This window comes from Copadichromis virginalis, linkage group LG16, assembly GCF_057382275.1.
Source record: "Copadichromis virginalis isolate Kocher_CV1m ecotype Utaka linkage group LG16, C_Virginalis_male_GT1.1, whole genome shotgun sequence".
Taxonomy (NCBI): domain Eukaryota; kingdom Metazoa; phylum Chordata; class Actinopteri; order Cichliformes; family Cichlidae; genus Copadichromis; species Copadichromis virginalis.
The window spans coordinates 37,791,745-37,816,125 of record NC_140633.1 but is presented as its reverse complement, the minus strand read 5'-3'; the positions used below and the strand labels follow the sequence as shown (position 1 = coordinate 37,816,125).

Here is a 24,381-nt window from a genome sequence, read left to right as displayed (position 1 = left end):
GAAGAAATTAATTGACTTCACATTCGTAGTTCACTGGTAATTGCTAAGCCATCCCTTTGGCACCCTGCTCACTGCGATACATTGTAATTTACTCTGAGAGTCGCTGTGTGCGAGAGGAGAGCAGATAGGCTAAGTATAGAGAAGAAAGTGTCAAGAAGAGACGCAGATTGAGCTTATCTGTGAGCTCAGGCCTTCCTTTGTCAGGTGCAGCTCCTTTCTGATGGAGACTCTTTGAACTTGACAGAATAATTAAAATGAAGGCGAAAAAGCTGACATTTGCAATTTGACCTTTTTGACTTACGTGGCAAAACTGGCACCATTTCCTCCAGATCACATTATCATTCTGCCCTTGCATTTGAGGTATGTGTGCGTGTTTAAGTATGGGTTTAAGTGTGCATATGCGTAGGTGTACTTAGTGGCTCTGTGTGCATACAGGCAGCGTGTATTCATGAGGGTGCGAGGAAAGAATAAAAGAATAGTTTTATGGCATATTACCGGTCCATCTCTTCATTAAGGAGCTGTTTTCCAGTAAGCGGGCTCTATTTGAGTAGCTAAATTGTCCAAGCAGTGTGCAAACGAGGACTAATAGCCTGATGCCCTTGTCACTGCCAAAGTCAAACTGAAGATCTGAGAAATGAGTGCGTCTCTGTGTGCTTGACATCACAGTCAGCAGCAATACTTCTGTAAATGTAAGGATTCTTACCCTGTTTTTAGTCTCTCCCATACAGTGTGACTGTAAAAGTAATATTTATAACTACAGTTATAATATTTATAACTTCTAGTCATCCTTGGAATAAGTGAAACTCGGTTGTAAGTTGCAGGTGACCACAGATAGCTGTAACTACTAGGACACAGCCCACATGAACAGAACATAGTTTAAATTCCCTGCGCCACGTTACATCCACTACATATAATGCAGCTGTGAACCTCTGCAGTGATTTCTGGCACTGTGGATGTCTGCAGTGGATCCTCTGGGTACTGTGACCCCGTGTATGCTCACTTAAACTGGGGTTAGTCCGAAGCATCGTTGATCCGTCTGTCATCTGTCTGCTGCTCCTGAGCAGTTTTGTGTGAGGTGTTGGGGGCATTAGCTTGGTTTGGTTTGGTGGACTACACAGGATGTGCTGGGTCTTTATCACGATGATCCCAGTGTCAGCAAATTGTGTGTTTTTGGCTTTGAGTTCTATTTTTCCGTTGTGCTCTCCTTGTGACTGGTGTGGACTGCCTTATCCTAATAACCAAGTTGTATGTCCTTTGTATGGTGTTTCAAGCTTTTTGTTATTGTGTTGTGTCTTCATCTCTGTGTGAGGTGTTGCTGTTCTGTTACTTCCTGTTTTATTTTGTTAACCGCAGTCCTGTCCCATAGTTGTCGGCACCTGTGTTGTTCCCCCCACATTACTTTGTGTACCCCACTGTGTATAAGTAGCTTGAGTTTCCCCCTGCTGCCTTTGACCCTAATGACCCTCTATATTTTAGATCACCAGTCTATGACATTTCATAGATTCATCTTGTGTTTTAACTGTCTAAAGGTTTATTTTGTTGTTCTGCCGGTTTAAAGCAGATTTATTTAACATTTTTCGTACTAATATGTTTTTTTTTTCTTGAAGGGATGCCAAATGCTATCATTTTTCTGTAAGGCAAATTTACCTGCCTATGGGTATAAATAAAGTTACCTTACCTTGCATTAAATGTGCAAATGCTCATCTTTGTTTTATTATCAAATACAGTTACAATGACAAAGAAGATCAACACAGTACGGATGAGTGTTGATCCAGTTATCTTTACAAGCAGAATAATTCCTGTTTAAGGAGAGGCGAAGTAATAGTTCCTTAGCTTACTCTTAAATATTCAAATAAAGGAGATCTTTTGTTTTTTTCATGTTTTTTCCCCCACTGTCCTTCAGCATAAGCATGTCTCGAATGAAATGCTATGCTATAATTTGCCTTCCCACACAGTGTCACCCTGAGTCATTTTTGCAAGGTTAGGACTGAAAACAGCAGATTGGAGAGTATTTGTAGTAAAATGAGACCTTCAGACTTGCTGCTGATGTGGAAACAACCTTGTGTTTAAGAAGTAACCTCGAGAAAGTTTGGGCATGGGAGCAAATCTGTGTTTTTATGAACTATGTGCAGTGGCAGCTGCGTGTTTACACTCGCTTACACCCACATTTACGTATTTTTCCAATATTTTACACATGGCTGTTTATTGAGGGTGTGTGTGTGTGTGTGTTTGTGTTTCCATACAGCCATTAAACTGCTTCGATTTAGAAGCTTGTTTAAGAAGTTTAAGAGCTATCTCTAAATCGAAAACATCAAACATCTCTGAATAATTCTTCATTTTCGTCAAGTAACGTTGGAGATATTTTCCTACAGAAATACAACAGTTTCTTGGGGATGCTGGAGAGGATTTGTTTCTGTTTTTATTCCTCACAGTGCGCTGAAACAGTACTGCACTTTTCCAAAGACTGAAATGTCAAGCCAAGGATACAGGAAAGCCTTGGTAGGAAGCACATTTGTTATGAACCCAGGAGTGTAAGCTGTTGAAACTATTTCTTAAGAAAGAAGGGAAAATATCTGGAAAATCTCAGGAGTTCATGATGAATCATCTTGGGTCCATCTGAAGACAGAAAAACTGAAAAACATAAAGGAAAAGTAGACACACAATTGCCTCAGACATCTGCGCTGAATGTGGAAACACAGGAGAAAGTGCAACAGAAGTGTGAATAATTTAATCATTTCTCAGTGATCAGTTCCTTCAGTAGATCTTAATATTGAGGAATGGAACATTCTGACCCATTTAAAGTGTTTTCCTGTTTCTGTGCTTTTCTCTGAATTCAAAGAAACGCAGAGTGAAAGTGTATATTTTTTAGGATGGATCTTAATGGACATAAAAGAGTTTTGAGAGCTGACGTTAATGCAGGCTTGGGAAGCATTAACATGCTGTTGCCTTTCTGCTTTAAAAGGTAAAGGCACCATAGTGGAGCCATAACAATTAAAAGCAGCTCATTAATCCAAACTATGACAGTGGAAAACTGCATGGTGGCTATTTGTGGCAGTGCAGCATGGTCTCATTCTGTCTAGGTCTGAGTTATCTGATTTTTTTTTAACTTTGCAATTGTCTTCTCTGCTTTCAGAAGACCATTTAACAACTGAAGCAGAGACACAGCCTGAGATAAAATGCAAGGATTACCCAGGAACTAGACTGTAGATCAAACTGCCTTTGCAACGATATGAAGTCTGCTGAGCTTCAAGCACAGACTTATTTGTTTAACAAAAATATATCAACTCTCTCAACAATTAAAAAGGGGTATTTAATGTAGGTCATTTGATATGTTCAACATTATTATTAAAGTACTAAAAAACTACCTTTTTATTATTAGCATATATAACTGATCAGATTAAAATATCCCATCAATTAATATTTGAGTAAATTCAATTTCTCTGGAAAAATTCTCAACAGCATGAGACCCTGGTCAGCTATAGTACACTGCCACCTAGTGGCCAAAAATGACATGAAATCCTAGACACACTCACTGGCCATTTAATCAGTTACACTTTGTTAGTACTGGTTTGGAAACTCTTTTTCCCTTCAGAGCTGTTTTAATTCATCGTGGCATAGATTCAACAAGGTGCTAGAAACATTCCTACCAAGATTTTGTTGCATGTTGAGATAACAGCATCACACAGCTGCTGCAGATTTGCATCCATGGTGAAAATTACCTGTTCCCCCACATCCCAATGGTGCTGTATTGGATTGAGATCAAGAATCTAAATTGATGATCTCAGCTTTGTAACATGGTGCAGTAGCCTGCTGGAAGCAGCGATCAGAGGGTGGGTACATAAATGGATGGACATGGTCAACAGCAATACTCAGGCAGGCTGTGGTGTTTAAACAATGCTCAGCTGGTACTAAGGGGTCAAGAACATTTCCCCACATCATTACACCACCACCAGTACCATGAACCTTTGATACAAGGCAGAATGCTTTATTTTGTTTACATCCAATTTTTTGATATCTGTGATTTTAGCACACGTAAATAATACTAAATAATCAACACTATGTTTTCTAGTGATTCTCACGGAGTTCTTTTGCTCTGATGTAATATTCACTTTCAAATTAAAAGTCACAACAACACAGATCAACACTGCCTAATCAACTTCTTATGGAACAATACCATCATAAACAGTTCTAAATAAGCATTATCACTGTGTTTTTAATGAGTAGTTTAATTACATATTAAGTGTTGCATGAAAGTGAGAAAGACTGAAGATGACTTTCTTTTCCTTTATTTTGGTTTTATTGAGCACCAAAAGCATTTAAATTATTCAGTTCTGACCACTGAGCAGTCATGTGTGGAAGATGCTGAGACGTCCGGCACCACGTTAGAGTTCGCTGTGCAGCGGGACTTTGGCTTTCTTCATGTTGTCGGCCACTGTGGACAAAGAGGGGACAAATAAGAGGAAGGCAGTGCTCTTACATGAGTGAAGTAGTTCAGAAATGAAACCTAAACCTAAGCTGCAGGTTTAGGTTTCCTACTAAACCTAAACCTGCAACTACTTTTCCTTTACTACACATTTAATGGCTTCAACTTCTTATCCATCTATTCGCTTCTGCTTATCCTTTTCAGGGTGCTTCAACTTCTTATTTTAAATATATTTTTTCTTATGGGGTTTGTTTCAGAGATGGCAGATTCACTTTGTGCTTTTTAAATATATCTTGTTTTAAGGTTTTTACAGTTACAGGCAGGGCATCACGGTGACGTGGTTAGCACTGTTGCCTCACAGCAACAAGGTCATGAGTTCAACTCCTTCACCTGGCCGGGGCCTTTCTGTGTGCAGTTTACATGTTCACACTAGGTACAGTCCAAACGGTTAACTGGTGATTCTAAATTACCCACAGTGTGAAAGGTTGTCTGTGTCTCTGCATTAGCCCTGCAACCTGTCCAGGATGTACCCAGCTGGGATACACTATAGCCAACTCTTATTGTGTTTAGATTTTAAATATATTAAAGACAAATGTCCAGGGGACCAATAATCACAAGGTTTGGACCTAGAATAGCTCCATGAATGATTTACAGTAACATAACAGTAATCAGCAAAGACATAATGAATGCTGGTGCTTTAAGTGTGTTAATTGTGCTTTTAGTTTCCAGTGACAAAGCCATGATTTAATGATAATATATCGGGAAAAAACAGTGTCACATTCCTCACTTGCCTTCTCTTTTCCTCGTAAAAAATTGACTCTTTGTCCTTGCACTGCATTTGCAAACCTCCCACCTCTTTGGCTACTAGTGCTACAAGTCTGCTAAAGTTTCTCACTAACATCCACATGGAGCTCAAAATTCTTTCTGTCAGAACAATCTCATAAAAAAAAACTTCGTCATTTCTGTCAAAATATTGAGGAAGGGATAGGGTTCAAGCTGTGGGGGATTAGTGTGTCTGCAGTCTGCTGACAGGTGAGCTGTGCAAACTGTCATTAGAGAGAGTGAACAGTCACTCACGGCCTTGGATGTCACTCGCTGTGTAGGTGTAGAGGTGGTTGCTGTACTTTCCAGTAATGTCTGTGCGCACAGTCAAGGTTGGATCTGTAGAAACACCACACACATGAACAGCTCAGGAAAGTAATCAGTATTATGTGACAGCTGATGTGCATTTTATAAACTGAATATGTTTCTGTAAAATTCTTTATCTAGAAAAATGAGTGAGGAAGCAAAAAGAACCTTGGGACTATCCACACCATTAGATCTGGCAGGGTTATGCATGCTTTTGTTATATCTAGACTGGACATCTGTAGACTGCAGTTAGTCAGTCATCTCTTGCTCATTTACAATTACTTTGAAATGCTGCAGCCAGATTACTGAAGGGACAAGAAGCAGAAGTACTCCAGTGTTAGTGTTAGTGGCCTTTCACTGGCTCACTGTTCATTAGAGACTCCACCATGAAGGGGCGCTGTTTGTATTTGAATGGTTTTATTCTGTGCTATGTTTGTATCTCTGTTCAACCTCAGACAAGGACAGTAAACAATCTGTTCTTCTATATTGAAATTATATTAATAATGTAAGAATTTACCAACAAAGAGGATTCTGGGAACATAGTAACCGTCAGGTGCCAGATTCTTGTCCGAAGTCTCTTCCTGTGTATAACAATATAGTATTTATTGCACATGATTTTAATAATAAAATATTTATAGATATATATATATATTTTCTGCATATGTAACATATCTTTAATTACCACCACGTTGAGCATGATGAAATCCTCTTTTGCCATTTTCTGGATAGTCTTATCCGCAACAAATGCCTTCTTCAGGTCTGTCGAAATACTTTGGTTTAGTATTATATTTAGACTGGCTTTCAAATAATTATGAATGAATTATGAATGGAAATATTAATAAATGTATTCTGCCTATTAAATGTCAGAAGGAGGTAAAGCCTGTTAAGTTATTACAGACTGCATTTATAAAATTGCCTAACAAGTCAGAAACAAGTCTGGCAGGTTGGACCTTTAGAATATCACGTAGGGGAATACACAACACACTATAAATATATGAATCCTGTCTTGTTAAAATGAGGACACATTACTAATAAAAAATATATGCAACTTGCTGCAATCAAACAAAATGCTTCAGTGTTCTGAGACTTTCAGCGGGAGGATGCAGAACGGGCTGCTTTTGGTCCACCGTAGCAAAACTCAAAATTTAGAGCCAGACTTCACTCTGTAGGTGGTCTTCATTGTTTATGGGTTAAGAAATGCCAGTGGAGACTTCCACTGAGCTTATTTCACAAAACCAGCTGAGTGATTTATGAACATAACTCTCACATACTTCACTGCCTGCTTTGTGGGTATTACAGAATGCACCCATTGTGTTTCCCGGGAAAACAAACAAGCCCAAGTCTGAGTGAGAAAGACAGCGCAGGAGGTGCAAGCCTATATTTTTTAATATATACGCATACTTAATAAACCAAAGTAGCAGCAGTACCTTTACTGTGTGGGCAGTTGTCTTTATGATGAATGACCATGAGAGGTTTCTGACTGTGAGAGCAAAACCACAGAGTAAGAACTCAGTACATTCCACAACACAATAAACACAGTGAAGGGTGTGAAGGCAGTCTTACACAACCAAATGCCTTAGAAAGCAAAGTCCCCATGCTGGATTTACAGACAAATGAAGATTAAAGTAATAATGTGTTTCCCTTATGGAAAAGTAATGGAGCGTCATTCCAACGCAGAAAGACACAACAAAGGAACAGACTTATCCGAACAAAATAAACTGACATCCAGGACCTTTACCCAAGGTTTAGAGTCCTACCTCTTGGCCATTTTTGCTAGGCCGTCTTCATAATTTTGGGCCCAGTTAATACCACCTCCCCATCCTGCAGGCAGGAAATAAAAATACAGTGATAGGTCAACAACACTGCTGCATGTTCCCAGTACATTAACTATGTCCCCAAACAAGCAAAGTTCAGATTTTATTGTGTCTGACAGCTATACACGATCTTATGAAAAGGTTTATAGGACATTAACTGGAGCTGTGAATATTGACAAAAGTAGATTTGCCCACCTCTTGACAAGGACTGACTCTTCACTTTCTTTTTAGCTTTCTGGTCCCCGGCACTGGCACAGAGGCCAATGAGCAAAGCAAGCAAGACCCAGCGAAGCATTGTTCCTTGTCCTTTCAGAGAGCTGCTGTGAAAGTTGGCAAATGAGTTCCAAGGAAATTCAGTGACATTTATATTTAAATACAAAACACAAATCAGTTTTAGCCTGACTCACATTTGACAGATATCTAGAGCTGCACTGACTCACCAAACACACCTAACTACAAGGCGGTATGCAAGCAAGCAAGAATTCATTAATGGTTCACCTGAGACCATGTAAATAAAATAGTTTATAAGCTGTAATTCTACACATAGTTACCACACTTGTATTTGTAATGGGGAAAATATCAATTCTGAAATAATGTGAAAAAGTGTAATTTGAGATAATTATAATTAAGATTCCTTCATTTACAAATCATTTTCAAACCTTTAGTGAGGCATCTCACTAAAAGCTAGCTTTGAAAGGAATCATAATACTTTTTTTAAAAGTAAATGAAGGTATTCAGGTAGCAGGTAAATCTCTTACCTCGTCAATATGAAGCAACAAGCATCTGCTCTGACGCTCCTATGTGCGCTCTCTATTTTCAGATTTTCTTTTCTATCGAACTTGTCAAACAGGTATATCATATTAGGCTTAAAAAAACAAAACAAGCACGCACTGCCTTATTAAAAGCAATTGTACTGTGTAATGGGATTACACCAGCAGATAGGGAAGCTAGCATTAATTTGGTTATTATCCCTTCTGTAAGTTTAAAAACATATATATACTTTATGGGCTTTTACATGATACTTCAGTCTATGGATTAAGAATAAATAAATAACTCAAAATAACTTTTTATTTGAATTTGAATTTCGTTCTCTTAAAAAGTGTCACCCTGAAAGTACAGTTGTTCCTAAAACTGCTTCTATGAATCTTCCACGTGTTGGTATAAAGGAAACTCCCACTCCATGCCCGAATAAAGACAGGGATGTATGGCCCATTTTAATTTTAATCAATTTTTGGCCATAGTCTCCACAACTTATGGGGCAGAGTGAATTAATTTCTGTTGTTGCAAATACTGATACCGGAACTCGGTAAATGCTTCTTTACGCCTCGTGTACTCCGAGTACTGTATCTTTGTAGTCTGGCTTCCAAAACTTACAGTTGATGAATGGCCTATTTTATTTTGTATGTATATTGAATGCTTTTATCTAGTTGCTTCTCTTTTCAACCACGCTGTTCTGTTTTGGCGGAAATAATAAAGAATTTTCTATCTATCTACTTTGTCTAGCCATTTATCTAGCCGATTGTTAGTTGTTGCTATGGACACAAAAACCGCTTGGCAACTGTAAGCCCTTGGCGCAGGCGCAGTCCTCTTAAATGATGCACTGTGGGATTGCAGGACATTGACATAGCAACCAGGCGACAGAGTCACTAAGTTTTTCACTCCTAGTTAGTTTCGTGTATTTTTTCTTGGTTAAAAGTACTTAGCTTGGCTTTTTATTTACTACCATGAATGCGGCAGTGGTGAAAAAGACCCAGGACACGTTGGGCAAAGTGATAAAGAAGCCGCCGCTCACCGAGAAACTGCTAAGCAAGCCTCCTTTTCGATACCTGCACGATATCTTCAGTGAGGTGAGACTCAGCTGCTGACATTACACTCGAGAAAGCAAGCTGGATTTTATTTAAGGGGCGCGACACTCTTCTCAGAAGCCTAGCAAAGCCCAATGCCACTTCTAAGTTAAAAACACAGACACGGGAGCTAGTTAGCCGGCTAATGCATAAAAGTTAGCATGAAGCTAACCAAGTAAGTTCGCGAATATTACGGAACATTTTGTAAGCTCCGATTTCTGCGGCTCCAGATTGTCAGTAACACTAATCCCGATAGTCAAGGGGTGCATTAGCAATTCATTTAAATGACAGGTTGCGCTTTAGTTAATATGGTGGGTTAGCAAGTGAGCTAGCTGTTTCAGCAGCGTCGTCTTGTTGCTAGGCACGACCTGAGCGCACACACGAATCAACAAACCGTTTTCCCCCGCTGCTGGCTTAAAGGAGGGCACCTGCCAGTTAGGATGAACCTGTGCTAGGTTCCTTGAATCCGTCACGTTGAGAACACAGATGCTGATCAGCTTATGGTTCAGCTAAAAACAAGCACAGGCTGTGCTATAATTGGTGTTTCTTTGATTTCCCTTCATTTATTTAAAGCTGCTTGCAAGGCATGCATATATGATTAAGTTATAGCCGATGGCTTTCTGGGGTTTGCCAGCAAGATCTGTCTTCTGTGGCCTAGAGTAAAACACTCTCAGATGAAGAGAAGTGCAGATACAGATCAGGGTCAGTTACATACTCTCACAGGTATTTTATGTGCATTAGACAAGCAATTGTACCACGTGAGAGTTTTCTGGTTCAGAATGGGTGTAGGTTGTGATTACACCTGGCACTTCTGAAAGTAGAAAGCATTTTATTGTCCTGACTCCCTATGTGCTCTTTTCTGTTCTCTTTCCTCTGCCCCTCCCTGAGCGTGCGTCCGTTGGAGGATTTCTGTTAAAAGGGAGTTACTCCACTCTACTATCACAATGTGCTTGCTCATAGGTTGTCACTTGTTTGTTGGAGTTCTTTAACACTGTAGGTGATAACCCTACCATGAGGCAACTTTTGTGGGAATTTGGATTATACAAATAAACTTGAATGGAATTGAATACTGTTTCTCTTAGCCATTTTTAAATGTGATGTTTAAGTACGTGCATGAGAGAAATAACAGCCAGTATAATAGGATGAAAGGAAACAATATAAGTACAATAAAGGTGATTTTCCACCTCAGAACAGTTTTTTCCCTCCCTTAGTTAGATAAATATCATCATTGGCATTGTGAAATCTAAGATTACTGGAATTTTCAAAGAAAAGATTAATGAGTCTAATGTGTAAACAAAAGAGGCAAAAGAGAACCTTTCTCAGTTTTTAATTTTTTGGGTGGTTAAATGGCATCCATTTAATTAGGAGTCAGAAATGACAGGACAGTATATGAATGTATTCTAATGTTGTCTGTGGCCACCCTTCCAAAGATCCATTTTGAGTAAGTACAACTGCTGCAATAGTATCATGGTTCTTTAAACACACACATACACACACAGGAAACACTGCATCATCTCCACGGCCTGTTGTCAGAGCCCTGTTGTTAGTACACTGCTGATCTTTATGATCAAACTTGCTTTGCTCACTTGCGGCTTCTTTCATTTTCTTTTTCAGCATTTTATATGCACAGTTGACTCCTTTTACATAAGGTGTCAAGCAGAGTAAAATCTCTTACGCTCTTCTCAACAGAGGTGCCAACTCATTCTCACCTGTTCAGCAGTCTTATATTTCACTCCAGGTTCATGCATATTTGATAAAGGGAAGAGTGTCGGCATGTTGGACTCCCCTCCTCTGACTAGGAATATGTCTGAATATGACTGTAGGGCATAAACTGCTAAAGCTATAAAGGTTTTTTTGTGGTTGTTGTGTTACTTTAATGTTTAGGTTAATGCTCAGCAAAAATTGTTGTTGTTTTTTTTAGCCCACAGGTGAAAAGCACTGTTCCTGCACATACATACAAACAGACTTCGGAGTGAACTTCTCGATGTACAGAAGCTAAAAATGGCATATCGTTGTAGTTTCATGTCTGTTTAAAATGACCCTTTTTCAACCATTTTCAGGTCATCAGGACTACTGGTTTTATGAAAGGCCTGTATGAAGAAAATGAAATGAAGTCAGACAGTGTAAAGGTACGTCTGTTTGACGGCTATGCTTAATAATATCACTAATTACAGTCTTTCCTTTGATTTGATTTTAATTGACTCTTTAATGCAATGGTGTTATGACCTAAGAAGCAGCCTTGCTCAATTATTAAGTCACACAGTCCTGTGTAATGACTGTGTGTGTGTGTGGGGGGGTCAAACGCCTTACAAGAAAACAAAAATGTAAAGTTTTGGTAAAAGCTCATTCAGACATTGCTCTCAGTTGTGAAATGCTTAATCATAAGGCATAGGCTGATATTGTTACTGTCATCTTTTAAAGACTTGCCTTTTTCTCTACTTTTTAATGTCAGCTATGTATTTTATTAATTGCTTTGAATAGAGATTTCATAAAGGCATTAACACTGAAAAGCTCACCCTATTAGATGCGACACAGAAGGGCCAGGTGATTGCACCAGACACACGTCCTTATGTTATGCAGTTGGCAGCCTTCTCAAATGCAGCAGGCTGATGGACCAGAGGGGCTGTTTAGCTGGGTTATTAGTCTAGAGTAAGGTCTGTTTTATTAACATCCAAGAATTAAATCAAAGGAGTGTTTTTGTCTGTTCCTCCATTATGAAAGATGGTCCTTGTTAAAAATCCAGGTGTTCCATTTCACCTTTTGTCTGCCTTATTAAAAACAAGACTGATTGGCCCTTTGAGGTTCAGGATTTGAAAGCTAACAATTATACTCTACAAATGGCACAGTCACATTTACAATGTGTGGTAGACTTAAGATTCACACCCTGCAAAGTAAAATATACTTACTGTAATGTAAGTAGCATTATGAAGAAAATAGTGGTGTCAGAGTTAAAGGGTGGACACAAATGGTGATTATGGGCCAATTATAGTTTATTTGCATGCTATTTTATACCGGACTCAACCAAGATGCTCATCTAAGGCAGAAGTAACTTCAGCTAATCTCTGCAAAGATCCACATTTCTCAGATTGTTTAATCATCCTAAACTGTGTCCGAAAATGAATCTCGTTGGAGTTACCTCCTGTGCACTGTCACCCTTTTTCTTTCTAGGATAAGGACTCAAAAATAGCCTTCCTTCAGAAAGCGATTGACGTTGTGATGCTGGTCAGTGGCGAGCCCCTGGCAGCAAAGCCAGCCCGCATTGTAGCCGGCCACGAACCAGAGAAAACCAACGAGCTGCTGCAGGCCATCGCCAAGTGCTGCCTCAACAAGGTCTGTCTTATTAGATTACACACTCACGCTGAAAAGCTAAGTTAAGAACGCACTCTTATTTCACTAATTTATCCATTTTTCATGTTGTCTCTGTTATATCCGAGACACAAATGAAACTAGCTCTCCATTAAAAGGAAAATGAAGTATGTGTTATTTTTCACATCCAGATATTGCTCGATTGGGAAAACTGTCTGGCTGCCTCAGGGAGACATTGAAAGTATTTAATTGAACCCTGGAGATTGAGTGTAAACAGATGAGCAGATGCCTGGGGTTGTTGCTCCATAAATGTATGTATGTGGTTACAATTGCTGTAGTAATGGTATTTAATAGCAGCAAACAAATTAAGAACAACAACAAAAAGTAAAGCGAATTCCCACAAGCCTGACATTTTAATGAATAGTGAAGAACTGTTAAATGGGCTGTTTTTCCTGAATTGTGTTTATTTTTATTTTTTCCCCTTCAACCGAATCTTAGAGTTTTCAGATTTAAGGTTCAATCCAATCATAAAGTTTCTCCTTTTCAGGGACACTTTGGAACGTAGATGCTGTTTAAAGCTGTTCAGTGAGTTTTACTTTATCACATTGTCTGATCCTCCTGTACATTTAACTGCAGATGTCCAGTGATGACGCAGTGAAGCGAGTGCTTAAAGGAGAAAAAGTGGACATTAAAACCAAAGCCAGTACCTCTAGGTCCCAGGACAAGGAGAATAGGGAGGGACGGGAACATCATGTGGATAGAGAGGTGAGTCTTCTTAAATGGCATCCATTAAATAATCTAACACTTTCAGACATATTAATGTTTCTTCAGATGTCCTCAGAATCTATATTTTAACGTTCACACCAAAATACTGCAAAGAATTTTTTTGTAGCACACCTCAGAGATATATATATATATATATATATATATATATTTATATTTACATTTTTCAATAGGATTTAAAAAAATGATTAGGCCTACTGTGAACTGCATGATGTATAACTGTTAATATATTATTTCAGGAGAAGAAGAAGATCACAGAGCGCAGCAGCAGCCGGGACCAGAAAGACCCAGACCAGCCCAAAGAACAGGAGAGCCGACGCAGAGATGGAGAGAAAGAGCACCGTCGTGACAGAGAGCGCTCGGAAAAACACCATCGCAGCGAACAGGACCGCCATGCGAAAGACCGTGACAAGGACAAGAGTCGAGACCGGGAACGAGACAAAGACAAAGGACGAGTCAGGGACAGAGACAGAGAGAGAGATCGAGACAGGGAAAAGGACAAAGAGAGAGACAGAGAAAAGACAAGAGAGCAAGATTCTCACAGAGAGAGAGACAAGGAAAAACGAAGAGATCGAGACAGAGAAAAAGAAAGAGACCGACACAAAGATGGGGATGAGAGGAAGAGAAGTGGAGAGAGTGGAAACAGCAAGGTATGTTTGCAGCAAGGACAGCACACATTTCCCTTTTCCAGTCGCCGTTTCAGCTTAGAACATGTTAAATATACAGTGTGTGACTGAACAAATACATGAAAAACAACAGAATGTAGTTCTTACAGTTGTTTGTGTGTGCGTTCAGGTCCGAATATCAGAGGAACAGCAAAAACCATCCCCTGAAGAGCCCATTAAAACAGCCAAACCTGCACCAGCGGTAAGATCTGTATTTTCAGATATCTGACAAATCAAATCATTTCTGAGTTTCACAGACATTAATGACAGAGAGGTGCAGTGGTTTCATTTGCTTACGCTTGAATTATTAATCCTGACACATCACACGGGCTCATGAACTATTCTAATTTCTTTTCTGATTTTTTTTTTTTGCCTCTTATTCTTGCAAGGAACCAAATCCAGCTGAAGAGGTATTACTGCAGACGATTTAGTTTTTGAATGTAGTGGGTGGCTAGCTGCGTGGTTAAAGACTACTTCAGGCTGTAGTGTGGCAGATTGTGTTCCCTCACTCAGTGTGTAACTGATACATGTGATGATTGTGTGACTTGTATTTTTGTCTTCACAGCTCACAGAAGCAGCTGAGAACCAGGTAAAAACTCATTGAAAAAAGGTCTCAGTGGGATTTCTTCATTTCAGATCCACTACCAGTACAGTTACAAACCTTTTGATATTACTGTGTTTAAATACCTCCTGGGCTGTGTTAGAGGAAGTGAGTTCCCTGTGTTTCTGTTGTTTAGCTGGAGAATAAATGTTTGAATGTCTGAGTTTCGTATTTCTCCTCTAACACATCACAAGATGATGTCTTGGTGTGGCAGTGTGTTTGTACTGTCGCGTGTTGTTCAGTTCAGTGTAAAGCAGGGTTCACAGCTGGTTGACAAACATGATAAATTCTCAGTTGTCTGCATTTCTAGCTTTGCTTTGTTCTTACTAATCTTTCCTACATCTCCCTCGATATTGTTGCGGTCTGTTTGGGTGAGATATAATCTTAATGCCTCTGCAGTTATTATATTAAATGTTTGGTTTTGAAACTTTTGTACCTCGACACAGCCTCTTTTGTTTTTCAGGAGGGACGCAGCCCTTTTTTTTCTGTGTTATGTTAAAATGTTACTACATGACAAAGATTTCAGTTTTCAGATAAAATAATTAATTACAGTTACATCTGTGTGTGCTTGTCGTCAGTCATCCATTTTTTTCTTTTTTGTGTTTTCCTTTAACACAGTCTGAGAGTCCAGCGAGAATACCTCGGCCTGCATCTGCCAAGGGGCAGCGGCGAAGACCCAAAATGGGAGATCAAGGTGACACCCGGCACCCCCTCCTTCAGCTTTATTCATTGACAGCAAGAATATATATTTAATAATTAATAAAAATGTGGCAGAAAGACTTTTTAGTTTGATAGTTTTCTTTTTACGCTTCAATAATAAAGTAACTTGCTCATTCGCCTTGCTCTTCCACTTATCCTTTTCAGGGATTACATTGTTGTGTAAGTAATACATTTTTTTTTTTTATTTGTTTCCCTGCAGAAGAATCTGACAGTGAAGGCGGTAAGTGCTTGCTCTCTTTTATGAGTTCATTTAAAGAAAACCAAAGTTTTTAAGTTATTCCATGAAATCGGTCCCTTAAAAAAAGGTCAACATAAAAGGTTAACTCAGATACTGATTGAACATTAATTGTGTGCATAAATCAATCGAATTACTCTCACAGTAACACCTTTAACAAACCTTAGCAGATACATTAACTACCTCTGCGGTGACAGTAGAAGGTATGAAATAACTTGATATTCCGGTCTGAGTAACAAAGTGAGCCAGTGACTGAATGACTCACTTACCGTTTAACAACGATAAATTTTTTATTTTTTTTGTTAAAACCTCTGAACAAGTCGTTCAGGTTTGTTTGTGAAGGTCAATATTAAATACAGCGTTTCAATGGGACCCAACCCAAACTCACCTGCATGCAAATGAATAGGAGCCACACCTGTGGGAAAGATAACAGCAGGACAAATAGCCCCATGAAGCAATTATGGTTTATAGAAATTCCAGTCAGTCTTCACATTTCAGCAGAGCTACGGTAAAAATGCATTTTTTTTTATCTGTCCGTGGAAGCTTTGACAATGAGATTTTAAAGCCTCGTCCTGTGTGCTGTACCACCTGCACCAGGCAGTAATCTGCCCTCTTTTGCACCTGTTTTGCTTCTGACTGCACTCTGTTTGAAAGAAAGGTGTAGTTTAGTTTGGCGTGGTCAGAAATCACGAGAGCCTCACCCAGCAATGGTGTCAAAGGAGCTTGAAGTATACATCAGTGCATCCAGGTGAGAGTTTAAGCCACTGGAGATCTGAAAGAATAAGAGCTTTAGTTGATGCTAAATGAGTCTTTAAATCATATCAAAGATTTTAGGAGTTTTATAATAGAGCACAAAGCTAGCTCAGGAACATTGGTGCATATTTGGTCATGCAGTGTTTTATGACGAGTCAGAATACAAAATGTTGTTATGGGAGGGATTCCTGTTATGTTATGCAAAGCGAATTATTATCTGTTATTTTTCTTTAGCAGATGGAGATGTTCATTTATCCCAGAGACCTGTTCCTCAAGAAAATGGAGAAGTTGGAGGATCGTCAGCGTCATCTGACATGGCTTCCAGGTCTTTAAAGTTAACACTGTCACTAATGAGCCACTGTGCATGGTCACATGCAGATGCTATTCAAGTTACATGTTTTAGTACTGAAGTGGATTTTGTGTTTGTCATAAAACACACACATAGAAAAAGTTGTATTGATTGAGTGGTAGTTACACACATGAATACTTTCAGGAAGTTTTATGACATGTAATTTCACAGTTGCAGTTTAGTGTATGGTAACCAGTTAATATTTTAACATACCATTAGCGAGGTGAGATTTCTGGACATTAGCCTTATTTGTCAATGTTTGGGAGGTCCGAGGAAAAAAGAACAGAAGTAGATTGAGAGAAATGCTTCCTTGGACTCGTTCTGAGGCGCTTTATCACAGTGTACTGAGGAAAAAGTCACTCTGTGGCTGTTTTAGGGTTGGAACTTCTTTAGGACACATGCCTGAAGATCCTGTGGGATGAAACATTGCTTTTGCGTGTTTTAGGAATTAAATGATGACATTAGAGCCAATATTGTCCGGGCTTTTTCCTCACCTAAAAATGTTTGCTCTTTTTTCTAATGCTGGTCCACACTTTGGACCTATTTCCTCACCACAGGGGAACCATGAAGTGTTTATGATGTCCACTCTACCAGCATGCCTTATCTTATAGGTGCCAATCATTGTGTTGCTGGCACTTGAAGGTGCTGGTACTGAGCTCTACACGATATGACCATATCATGCAATGTTATGCACAAACCTCCAGTAGACTTTACAGTTTGGATTATAAGGAGAGGAAACGATTTGATTGGTTGGTGGAACAGCTGTGGTGCAGCAGCATCTGTTGCTGTTCTCAGTTTTGTTTATAAAAAAATGAAATGTAAAGCTGTCTTTTAGATTATGGTTGATTTTTTTTTTTTCTCCATTCTTCAACAGTAGACAAATAGCACGACCCAGCAGTGCTCGCCCAGCACCTCCTCGAGTCAAGAGACAGGAAAGCTACACTGATGCGAGCCCGGCTGAGAGGTGACTTCATCATTCATATTCATTAATGTTTCTTATGTTCAGATTATGCTGTGTGACATCATTCTTCGCCTAGTTTAGTTCCTACTAGATGTTGAGCCCGTCTAAATGGTTTTTGAACAGTGGAGCAGTGCAGCAAGTCTAACCAGTCACACAGCAGTCAAGCAACATGAATCTCTCCTCTTCATGCTCCTGCCTTTTAAATCTTCTTTAGAATGAGTCAGCCTCTTTGTTCGTCTCTAAGGCTCTCTAGTGCCAAGCCCTCGGCACCCGTCATCATGGATGGAAAAAAGATCGCGGAGGAAGATGAGGATGATGATGAACAGTTTCTTGTGGAGGAGGCAGTCCCTCCACCCTCAGGTGCTCCTGAAGTGGAGGTGGTGAGTGACTTGAACAGTAACTTTTTCATAGAAAAATCTAAGCAAGGAGTAGTTACTATATTTTCTGTTATTCTTATCTATTACAGGAACCTACCCAAGAACTAGACAAAGATGAGAAACACGGTACAGAGCTACATTTAAAATATATATATGTGTGTGTTTGTGTGTGTTTTTAATTCCAGCAGTGCCTCATTTTCTTCTGAATCTCCTGAAATTACTTTTCTCTAACTGTAGGTGGCCTCGTGAAAAAGATCCTTGAGACCAAAAAAGACTACGAGTCGTCCCCGGTGTCCCTGAAATCTAAAGAACAGGTACTGGCCGTGTAGAAGTATTTCGCTTTTGTCCACTAGAGGGCAATATTAGCCTGGCTCTTACCGAAAAACTAGTCTCACCAAAAACCTGGGTTGAACCTTTCCGCCATCTCTCTCAGTCATTCTTTCTGGAAAGCTTGCTCCTTGGGAACACGCTCTTACCACACCGAAAAAACACAGCGCAACCCTGGTTATTATCAAAAGAAAGATATAAACAAATGAAGTGGGGAGGTGTAATTGCACTGCCTCGAAACCACAAAAATGTTCCCCATCAGTGAAGCTGAAGGGCTAATCACCAAACAAGCAAGTATGGGCCTTAAAGGACCACACACACAATTAACACACTCATCAAGATGTCTGGAGCAAAGTGAGCTTGTTTTCTTGGGTTGCCCACTATCTCAAGTTACATACTGCTTTATTTTGTTAAAAGCATCTACAATCCTTGAAACAGGCTTTTTTTTAGCTCATGCCCTCTATTTTTTACACGTCTTTATACATATACATGTTTTTTTGATGTGTGTTTTTGTTTTTTGGGGACTGGTGGGTTTCGCACACAGATCAGAAGCGCTCGGTTTTATCGTTTTTTTGTTTTGTTTGTTTGTTTGTTTTTCTATTTTCTCCTCTTTGACTTTTAGTCTTCATAATATACACGATTGACCAGTTTTCTCAAGGTGACATGCTTCTGCCATTGCTCACGTTCGACATTTCCCCACAGTGAGCCTTTGTATCAGCCAGCGAGAGACTTCCATCAATATTTGGAGTATCAGACAGTGTGAAGCTTGCAGTTTGGTCTGTAGTCCGTGGCGTGAGGTGGTGTATGCTGTCTGCTTTGGGTGGTCCACTTCACTGAAGCTGACCACCCTGCCTCTGATGGATGCACTGTTTTGGCCTGTAACTCATGCAAAAACACCCTGCTGATCTATCTCTTCCAAACTGCGACTTCAGGCATCATCCCTCATAACTCACACCTGCAGGAATGTTTTGGCCCAGCTTTTAACAAACCTTACTGTTGTGCGAGCGTGCACATGTGCAAACAGACACTCACAGAGGAAACCTTCAGAATAACCGGCTCTTTGAGTAACGTGAGCGCACGCTTGCGGAGATTATTCTAATTTTCTTAATGTAGCCTCCTCAGATTTCAGGGGCCTCCAGTCTGCCATCCTCGACTCTCCTGTGTGATCTGCAGTCGAATGTTCGCCCCTCTGCCGCTATTGGCTTTTCCTCGTCAGCTGTATAAAGAACTATAATGACTTCCTTCCTGACATGAAAGGGTGGAGAGGTCAGCTTAGAGTAGATTTTTTTTTCTTTTATTGTAATCACAGTAAAATGCGCAGGCACAAAAATGTAAATATTGAGTTTCATTGGTGTGTGCAGTTTGAAATTATGCTGCTGCAAGTGGTATTATTTTAATACCAGTATTTAAAAACAGTGTCTGAGTAAGTTGCAAGTCACACTGATTTAGCATCAGGCTCAGTACGCACATCCTGGCCTTTTTGTATATTTGAAGTCTTTATTCTGTCCCACTTTGTTAGTCCTAATTTAATTGTGTTCTTTCTCTGCTGATGTAAATAAAGGGAACACTTAAACAGCCAAGTGATTATATTTTGCCGTGTCCCAGCACTGTGTGCGTGTCTTTGCTGTATATTTTTGGGGATGACCTTCCTCATGACCTCTTGGTGGCCTTGTATATTATTCCGAGATGGTTCTCTTTCTATTTAGACAGAATCCGCTCCTTGCAACAGCTGCGTTTTCATAAGAATTTTTGTGTACTTTTTTTCCCCCCATTAAATTAGCCTTGATGAAGGTTTGTAGTGTATAAATAAACCCCGTGGCATACAAATGGATGGCTGTTGAGTGAGAGTCACGGAGCAGGAGGGCCAGAATACTCTCTGCAGAATTGTCAAGAAAATAAATACTCGGCTCTCCAGACCTGTGTCTTCATAAACATGGAGCGTTTTTTGTGGAAACATGAGGAAATGACCCCGTGGCATTCCATTAGTCACATTACTTTTTTAGAGGTCATATTGACAGGTTTTGGTCAGGTTTTTGAGTAACCTACCTGAAGGCAGCTGAAAATTGTTTTCTGGCTTGAACTCCACCTTGATGATATATTTAATACCTTCAAAGCCGTCGCTCCATGAGAACCTTTTAAAGATTATGAAGCTTTTTTAAAGCTCAGTTTCCATTTTCCGGTTGCTGCAGTACAGCCAGCGGTCCCCTGGAAGTTTCCTCTCACTTCACCTGACACCCCAGGGGTTTGCTCCTCGATGTCTCCCCAGTGGGCCACAATGACCTTCTAACAACATCCTGTGACCTCATTTTTTTTCCCCTCCTTACTTCACTGACTTCAAACTATTTTTATGATCTAGCAAGACTTCTGAATAAACTTTTAGGAAAACTAACCCTAAATCTCATTCTGTGATTACGCTTCCTGGCTCACCTCTCGGGTTTTTTACAGGAAAGCAGCTGACATCTGCTGTGACGGTAATAGCCAGGTTTGCACTCTCTTCTAAGGAAGCTGATGTTACGCCATCAGTGACACAGCTCACGTCTAAATCATTGTTTTCCCAGTTAATCAGACCCATGTTTACAAGCCATTTTTCATGTCAGAGGATTCTTTGAAGAATGTTTTTCTCCTACGCCAGAAAATCCCCACAAGCGCTCCATAAATCACATTTTTGCATGCATTTCCTAATTAAGCTCATTAGGCATGTGATGACTGAGTGAATTTTACTTTGTATTGTACCTCACCATGTCATAATCAAGTGTTTGGAGATTTTCGGGTCTGCCGTCCCAACTTTTGAAGGAGGTTTTTAAATGTAATGAATGCAGCTCCACGGGACAGAGAAAACGTTTAAACCTTCGAAAAACCTCCTAAAACCTCTTTGTTTTGAGTCCACAGCCACTTCTTTGGCATCAGCCAAAGGTCGTGTCTTCCTTTTGCATCGTGCTTTTATCGCCGTCTAAGATAATGGGAAAACCTGCCCCTTTCCTCCTCTCTCGCCCCTGCGCCTCTGCGGTCACCTTGTCTAAATATTGTTCTGTGATCTGGGTGAGAAGAAGGAAAACTAGGAGCACACAGGTCTCGCAGACACCGACGAAGACCTCCATAAAGCTTGATTTATATCTACATGGACAGAGTGCGCATGTACAAGGGGTCATGTTTTCATGCCAAGTTTTTTATTTTCCAACAGAGAAGAAGTGGTGGGGGTGTGGAGGTAGCATGGGGATGGCAAACAGAATGAAGCCATGGGTCCCGTCTGGGCTGTGCAGACCAAACCGCAGCCAGGCAGGCCGAATGAACCATAGAGTATTTGTCTAGCTGCAGGGTTCATGGTGCGCAGTGGAAAGCCACCCACCTTGTTGGGGGGACCAGCAGGCCAAGGCATTTCAGCCCTCACACTCTTGCGCTACCACAAAGGAACAGCAGAGCGAGGTCGACAGAAGTGTGTGCTTTCCCTCTGCAGAGAAATGGTGGCAAACAATAATGTTTGATGTCATTTCTGCTGTGTGGTCTCGTCTAGTCGAGCTGCTTTTCAGAATTGTAATTAGTGAGGCGATTGGTTTGTTTTAAGAGGTGCCTTGATAAGGCAAAAGCTACAGTGCCAGCTACGCCAACCATATGTGCTCCACTGCTCAGCTGGGGGCGTGACAGTCGGTGTGTTTGAATGAGGAAGCTGTCATTTAGTTTGCACTGTGCTGCAACTATGAATTCCTCTGCCTCGTGAAGGCAGGTGCTGCCATTTGTGAAGCCAAATAGCATAATTTGGGCCAAGCTTGAAAGGAGGCATAAGTGTAGGAGTTGTTACTTAATACTTTAGTAAAATAACCCCACTGCCACAGCCTGTTACTAAAATAAACAGGACTTAAAGACCAAGTTTGCTGGTGGGGGTTGTTCACTGTATGCTTCGTCTGATCCTCTGGTTGGGGTGTGTGTGTGTGTGTGTGTGTGTGTGTGTGTGTCTGTAAGGTTGCAGTTTGCAGTGCTTTCAAATTACGCACACACATTCAGGCCTCGCGAATCCCAGCTGAGCAAACATCCTTGGGTTTGCTCCTTACCGAGGGAGGTCCCTCCCTGATACCTTCCCCTCCTTTTCTCCATCAAGGGTCTGAGTGTAATTGACATAGAGCGACCCCCACCCCCCCCCACCGTCCGTCCACTTTAGCCGCACACCATACACTGGAAGCCTTCAGCAGCCAGTCAGCCCCGTCCTCCTACTTTAACCAACACAATTCAGCAGCACCTTTGATCTTTATATATACAGCTAGGTTGGTAGAATTCCCGCCTAACATTTTTAGCCTTGAAATCCCAAACCACTAAATGCAGCCCTGCTCTGGCTCTGGATATTTGAGACTTTGCTGAAAAAGGTGGAATTCCTAAAGAGGGTTTATTGTGTATTGGTCTGGGGACACACAAGTGATTTGTGTCTGTTTGAAACATTGCTGAGTGGGAAACCGTCCCACGTCATCAGCTTGCGTGTGCTTAGAATCTGATGTTTGCAAGTTTTGAATTCAATGTTTTTAATCCACCCGACCTCACCTGTCGTACCACCTTCCCTTTCAGAATTTGGTGTCTGAAGCAGCGCAGAAAAAGGAGCGGGATATGGTGACAAAAGAGATCGAACGGCTGCGCTCATCCATTCAGCTGGTGTGCCGTAGTTCCCTACCTTTAGGCAAGATCATGGACTACATCCAGGAGGACATGGATGCCATGCAGGCTGAACTGCTTTCCTGGCGGCGGGAAAACAAGGAGCACGCACAGGCCTTGCTGCAGGAGCAGAGGTTCAGTCACCGAATAATTAACACACTTTTTAATCTTTGTGCTGTTTCCAACACCAGATCACACACACACACACACACATTTGTGATTCTAGCTATACTCTTTTTGTACTCTTACAGTCAAAAAAAAGAAAGACGACTATCAGTACTTCACAAGCTGCTAAGTCATCTTCTGCTTTCATGCACACAATTATTGTATCCCTTCTTTGTGTGTGCGTGCTGCAGAGCGACAGATCGGGCAGTGGAGCCTCTTAAAGCTGAGCTAGCTGAGCTGGAGCAGCTGATTAAGGACCAGCAGGACAAGATTTGTGCTGTACGGTCCAACATACTGAAGAATGAAGAGAAGATCCAGAAAATGGTGACTGGAATCAAGGTCTCCTCCAGAACCTGAACAAGAAACAAGATGCACAAGAAAACCCCCAAAAACGCACTGAACATTCAGGTGGGAGTGGGTTCTGATTCAGAATAATGGTAAGGCCATTTTTCTTGGAGGTGTTGTGGAATTACGGGACCACTTTTAGGTTTTCAGACCAGGAGATGGACCCAAATATATTCCTACTCCACTTTAAGATATTGGTACTTGAAAGAGCCGCTCGACGGTTTAGAGGTCTGAAACTGTTCCCAAAAAACTAGATGATGGATTGGAAAAAGTGGATGATGCTGGAGACATAGCAGCTGAAAACACTGACAGATGAATGAATAAATAAAATGCATCTTTATGATCTGCACACTAACGTAACCCAATCTTTGGCCCTTCTTTTGAAATGGTGCCTTCGTGCATTGAGCCAGTGCACAGCTCACAACTTGAACATTACAGCAGAAAGCTGCACATTCATCCACTGGACCAAATTTGAAATGTTTCCTCGTTCATTTAATCACCGAGTTTTTGAGGGCGTGGTGCACTCGGCATGTTATTCTTGTGAGCACTTGATATTTGACATGCAGTTTGACCGGAGTAGTGAGCAGACCCGTAACAGTAATTAAACATACTCACGGCACATCCAGCTGATTGAAAGCAGGAGGAACGTTTAGATAGAACGTTTACATTTTCTACAAAACAATCGGACGCTCGTGGAGAGGCCTGGAGTGGAGCTGATAACAACGCGTGTTACATGAATGTAGTGTCTTGGCATGAATTTGTCCAGTAACATTTTCCAACCTTTTAACATTTCATTGACATTTACAGTTTTCATAAACCAATTTTTTTTTTAACTGTGTTAAATCGAAAAGAAAAAGAAGACTGCTCTGAAATTTTCTCTACATCAGTTTCACACATTTTATTCAACCATCTGTGAGAACTGTCACAGTCAGCTCCGACACGAAACAGGC

General features: G+C 40.5%; 2 protein-coding genes across 14 annotated transcripts; one reads left to right on the top strand and one right to left on the bottom strand.

The window, feature by feature from the left end:
* Nucleotides 1-4,274: 4,274 nt before the first annotated feature.
* agr1 (anterior gradient 1) lies at nt 4,275-8,849 on the bottom strand. 4 transcript variants are annotated; one of them, XM_085434700.1, is made up of 9 exons: nt 8,663-8,849; nt 8,124-8,203; nt 7,561-7,685; nt 7,309-7,372; nt 6,979-7,031; nt 6,234-6,310; nt 6,069-6,132; nt 5,501-5,584; nt 4,275-4,432 (listed from the first exon to the last, which is right to left on the bottom strand). In XM_085434700.1, the coding sequence occupies exons 3-9, from the start codon at nt 7,658-7,660 to the stop codon at nt 4,383-4,385; spliced, it is 492 nt and encodes a 163-aa protein (XP_085290826.1). In that variant the 5' UTR covers nt 7,661-7,685; nt 8,124-8,203; nt 8,663-8,849; the 3' UTR covers nt 4,275-4,382. The 4 variants fall into 4 exon arrangements, with proteins under 4 accessions (XP_085290826.1, XP_085290827.1, XP_085290824.1 ...); XM_085434701.1 differs by having other exon boundaries at nt 8,740-8,849; XM_085434698.1 differs by having other exon boundaries at nt 8,124-8,849.
* A 106-nt stretch (nt 8,850-8,955) lies between these two features.
* On the top strand, nt 8,956-23,786 carry ift54 (intraflagellar transport 54). 10 transcript variants are annotated; one of them, XM_085434692.1, is made up of 16 exons: nt 8,956-9,212; nt 11,270-11,338; nt 12,378-12,539; nt 13,152-13,280; nt 13,538-13,948; nt 14,094-14,165; nt 14,529-14,552; nt 15,183-15,258; nt 15,487-15,504; nt 16,510-16,597; nt 17,496-17,585; nt 17,797-17,962; nt 18,049-18,085; nt 18,197-18,273; nt 22,838-23,055; nt 23,278-23,786. In XM_085434692.1, exons 1-16 carry the CDS (start codon nt 9,090-9,092, stop codon nt 23,441-23,443), a joined length of 1,926 nt encoding a protein of 641 aa, XP_085290818.1. In that variant the 5' UTR covers nt 8,956-9,089; the 3' UTR covers nt 23,444-23,786. The 10 variants fall into 10 exon arrangements, with proteins under 10 accessions (XP_085290818.1, XP_085290817.1, XP_085290822.1 ...); XM_085434691.1 differs by having other exon boundaries at nt 16,507-16,597; XM_085434696.1 differs by having other exon boundaries at nt 15,484-15,504; nt 17,499-17,585; nt 17,827-17,962.
* The last annotated feature ends 595 nt before the right edge of the window (nt 23,787-24,381 follow it).

What these genes read in the sequence shown, in the direction of transcription:
- ift54 (XM_085434687.1), top strand. Translation starts at nt 9,090, where the DNA reads ATGAATGCGGCAGTGGTGAAAAAGACCCAGGACACGTTGGGCAAAGTG. An exon ending in ACCCAAAATGGGAGATCAAG is followed by an intron (nt 15,259 to 15,483) that starts GTGACACCCGGC and finishes GTTTCCCTGCAG; the next exon opens with AAGAATCTGACAGTGAAGGC. An exon ending in AGACAAAGATGAGAAACACG is followed by an intron (nt 18,086 to 18,196) that starts GTACAGAGCTAC and finishes CTCTAACTGTAG; the next exon opens with GTGGCCTCGTGAAAAAGATC.
- agr1 (XM_085434698.1), bottom strand. Translation starts at nt 8,224, where the DNA reads ATGATATACCTGTTTGACAAGTTCGATAGAAAAGAAAATCTGAAAATA. An exon ending in TGTTGCTTCATATTGACGAG is followed by an intron (nt 7,686 to 8,123) that starts GTAAGAGATTTA and finishes CAACTTTCACAG; the next exon opens with CAGCTCTCTGAAAGGACAAG. An exon ending in GAGTCAGTCCTTGTCAAGAG is followed by an intron (nt 7,373 to 7,560) that starts GTGGGCAAATCT and finishes TCCTGCCTGCAG; the next exon opens with GATGGGGAGGTGGTATTAAC.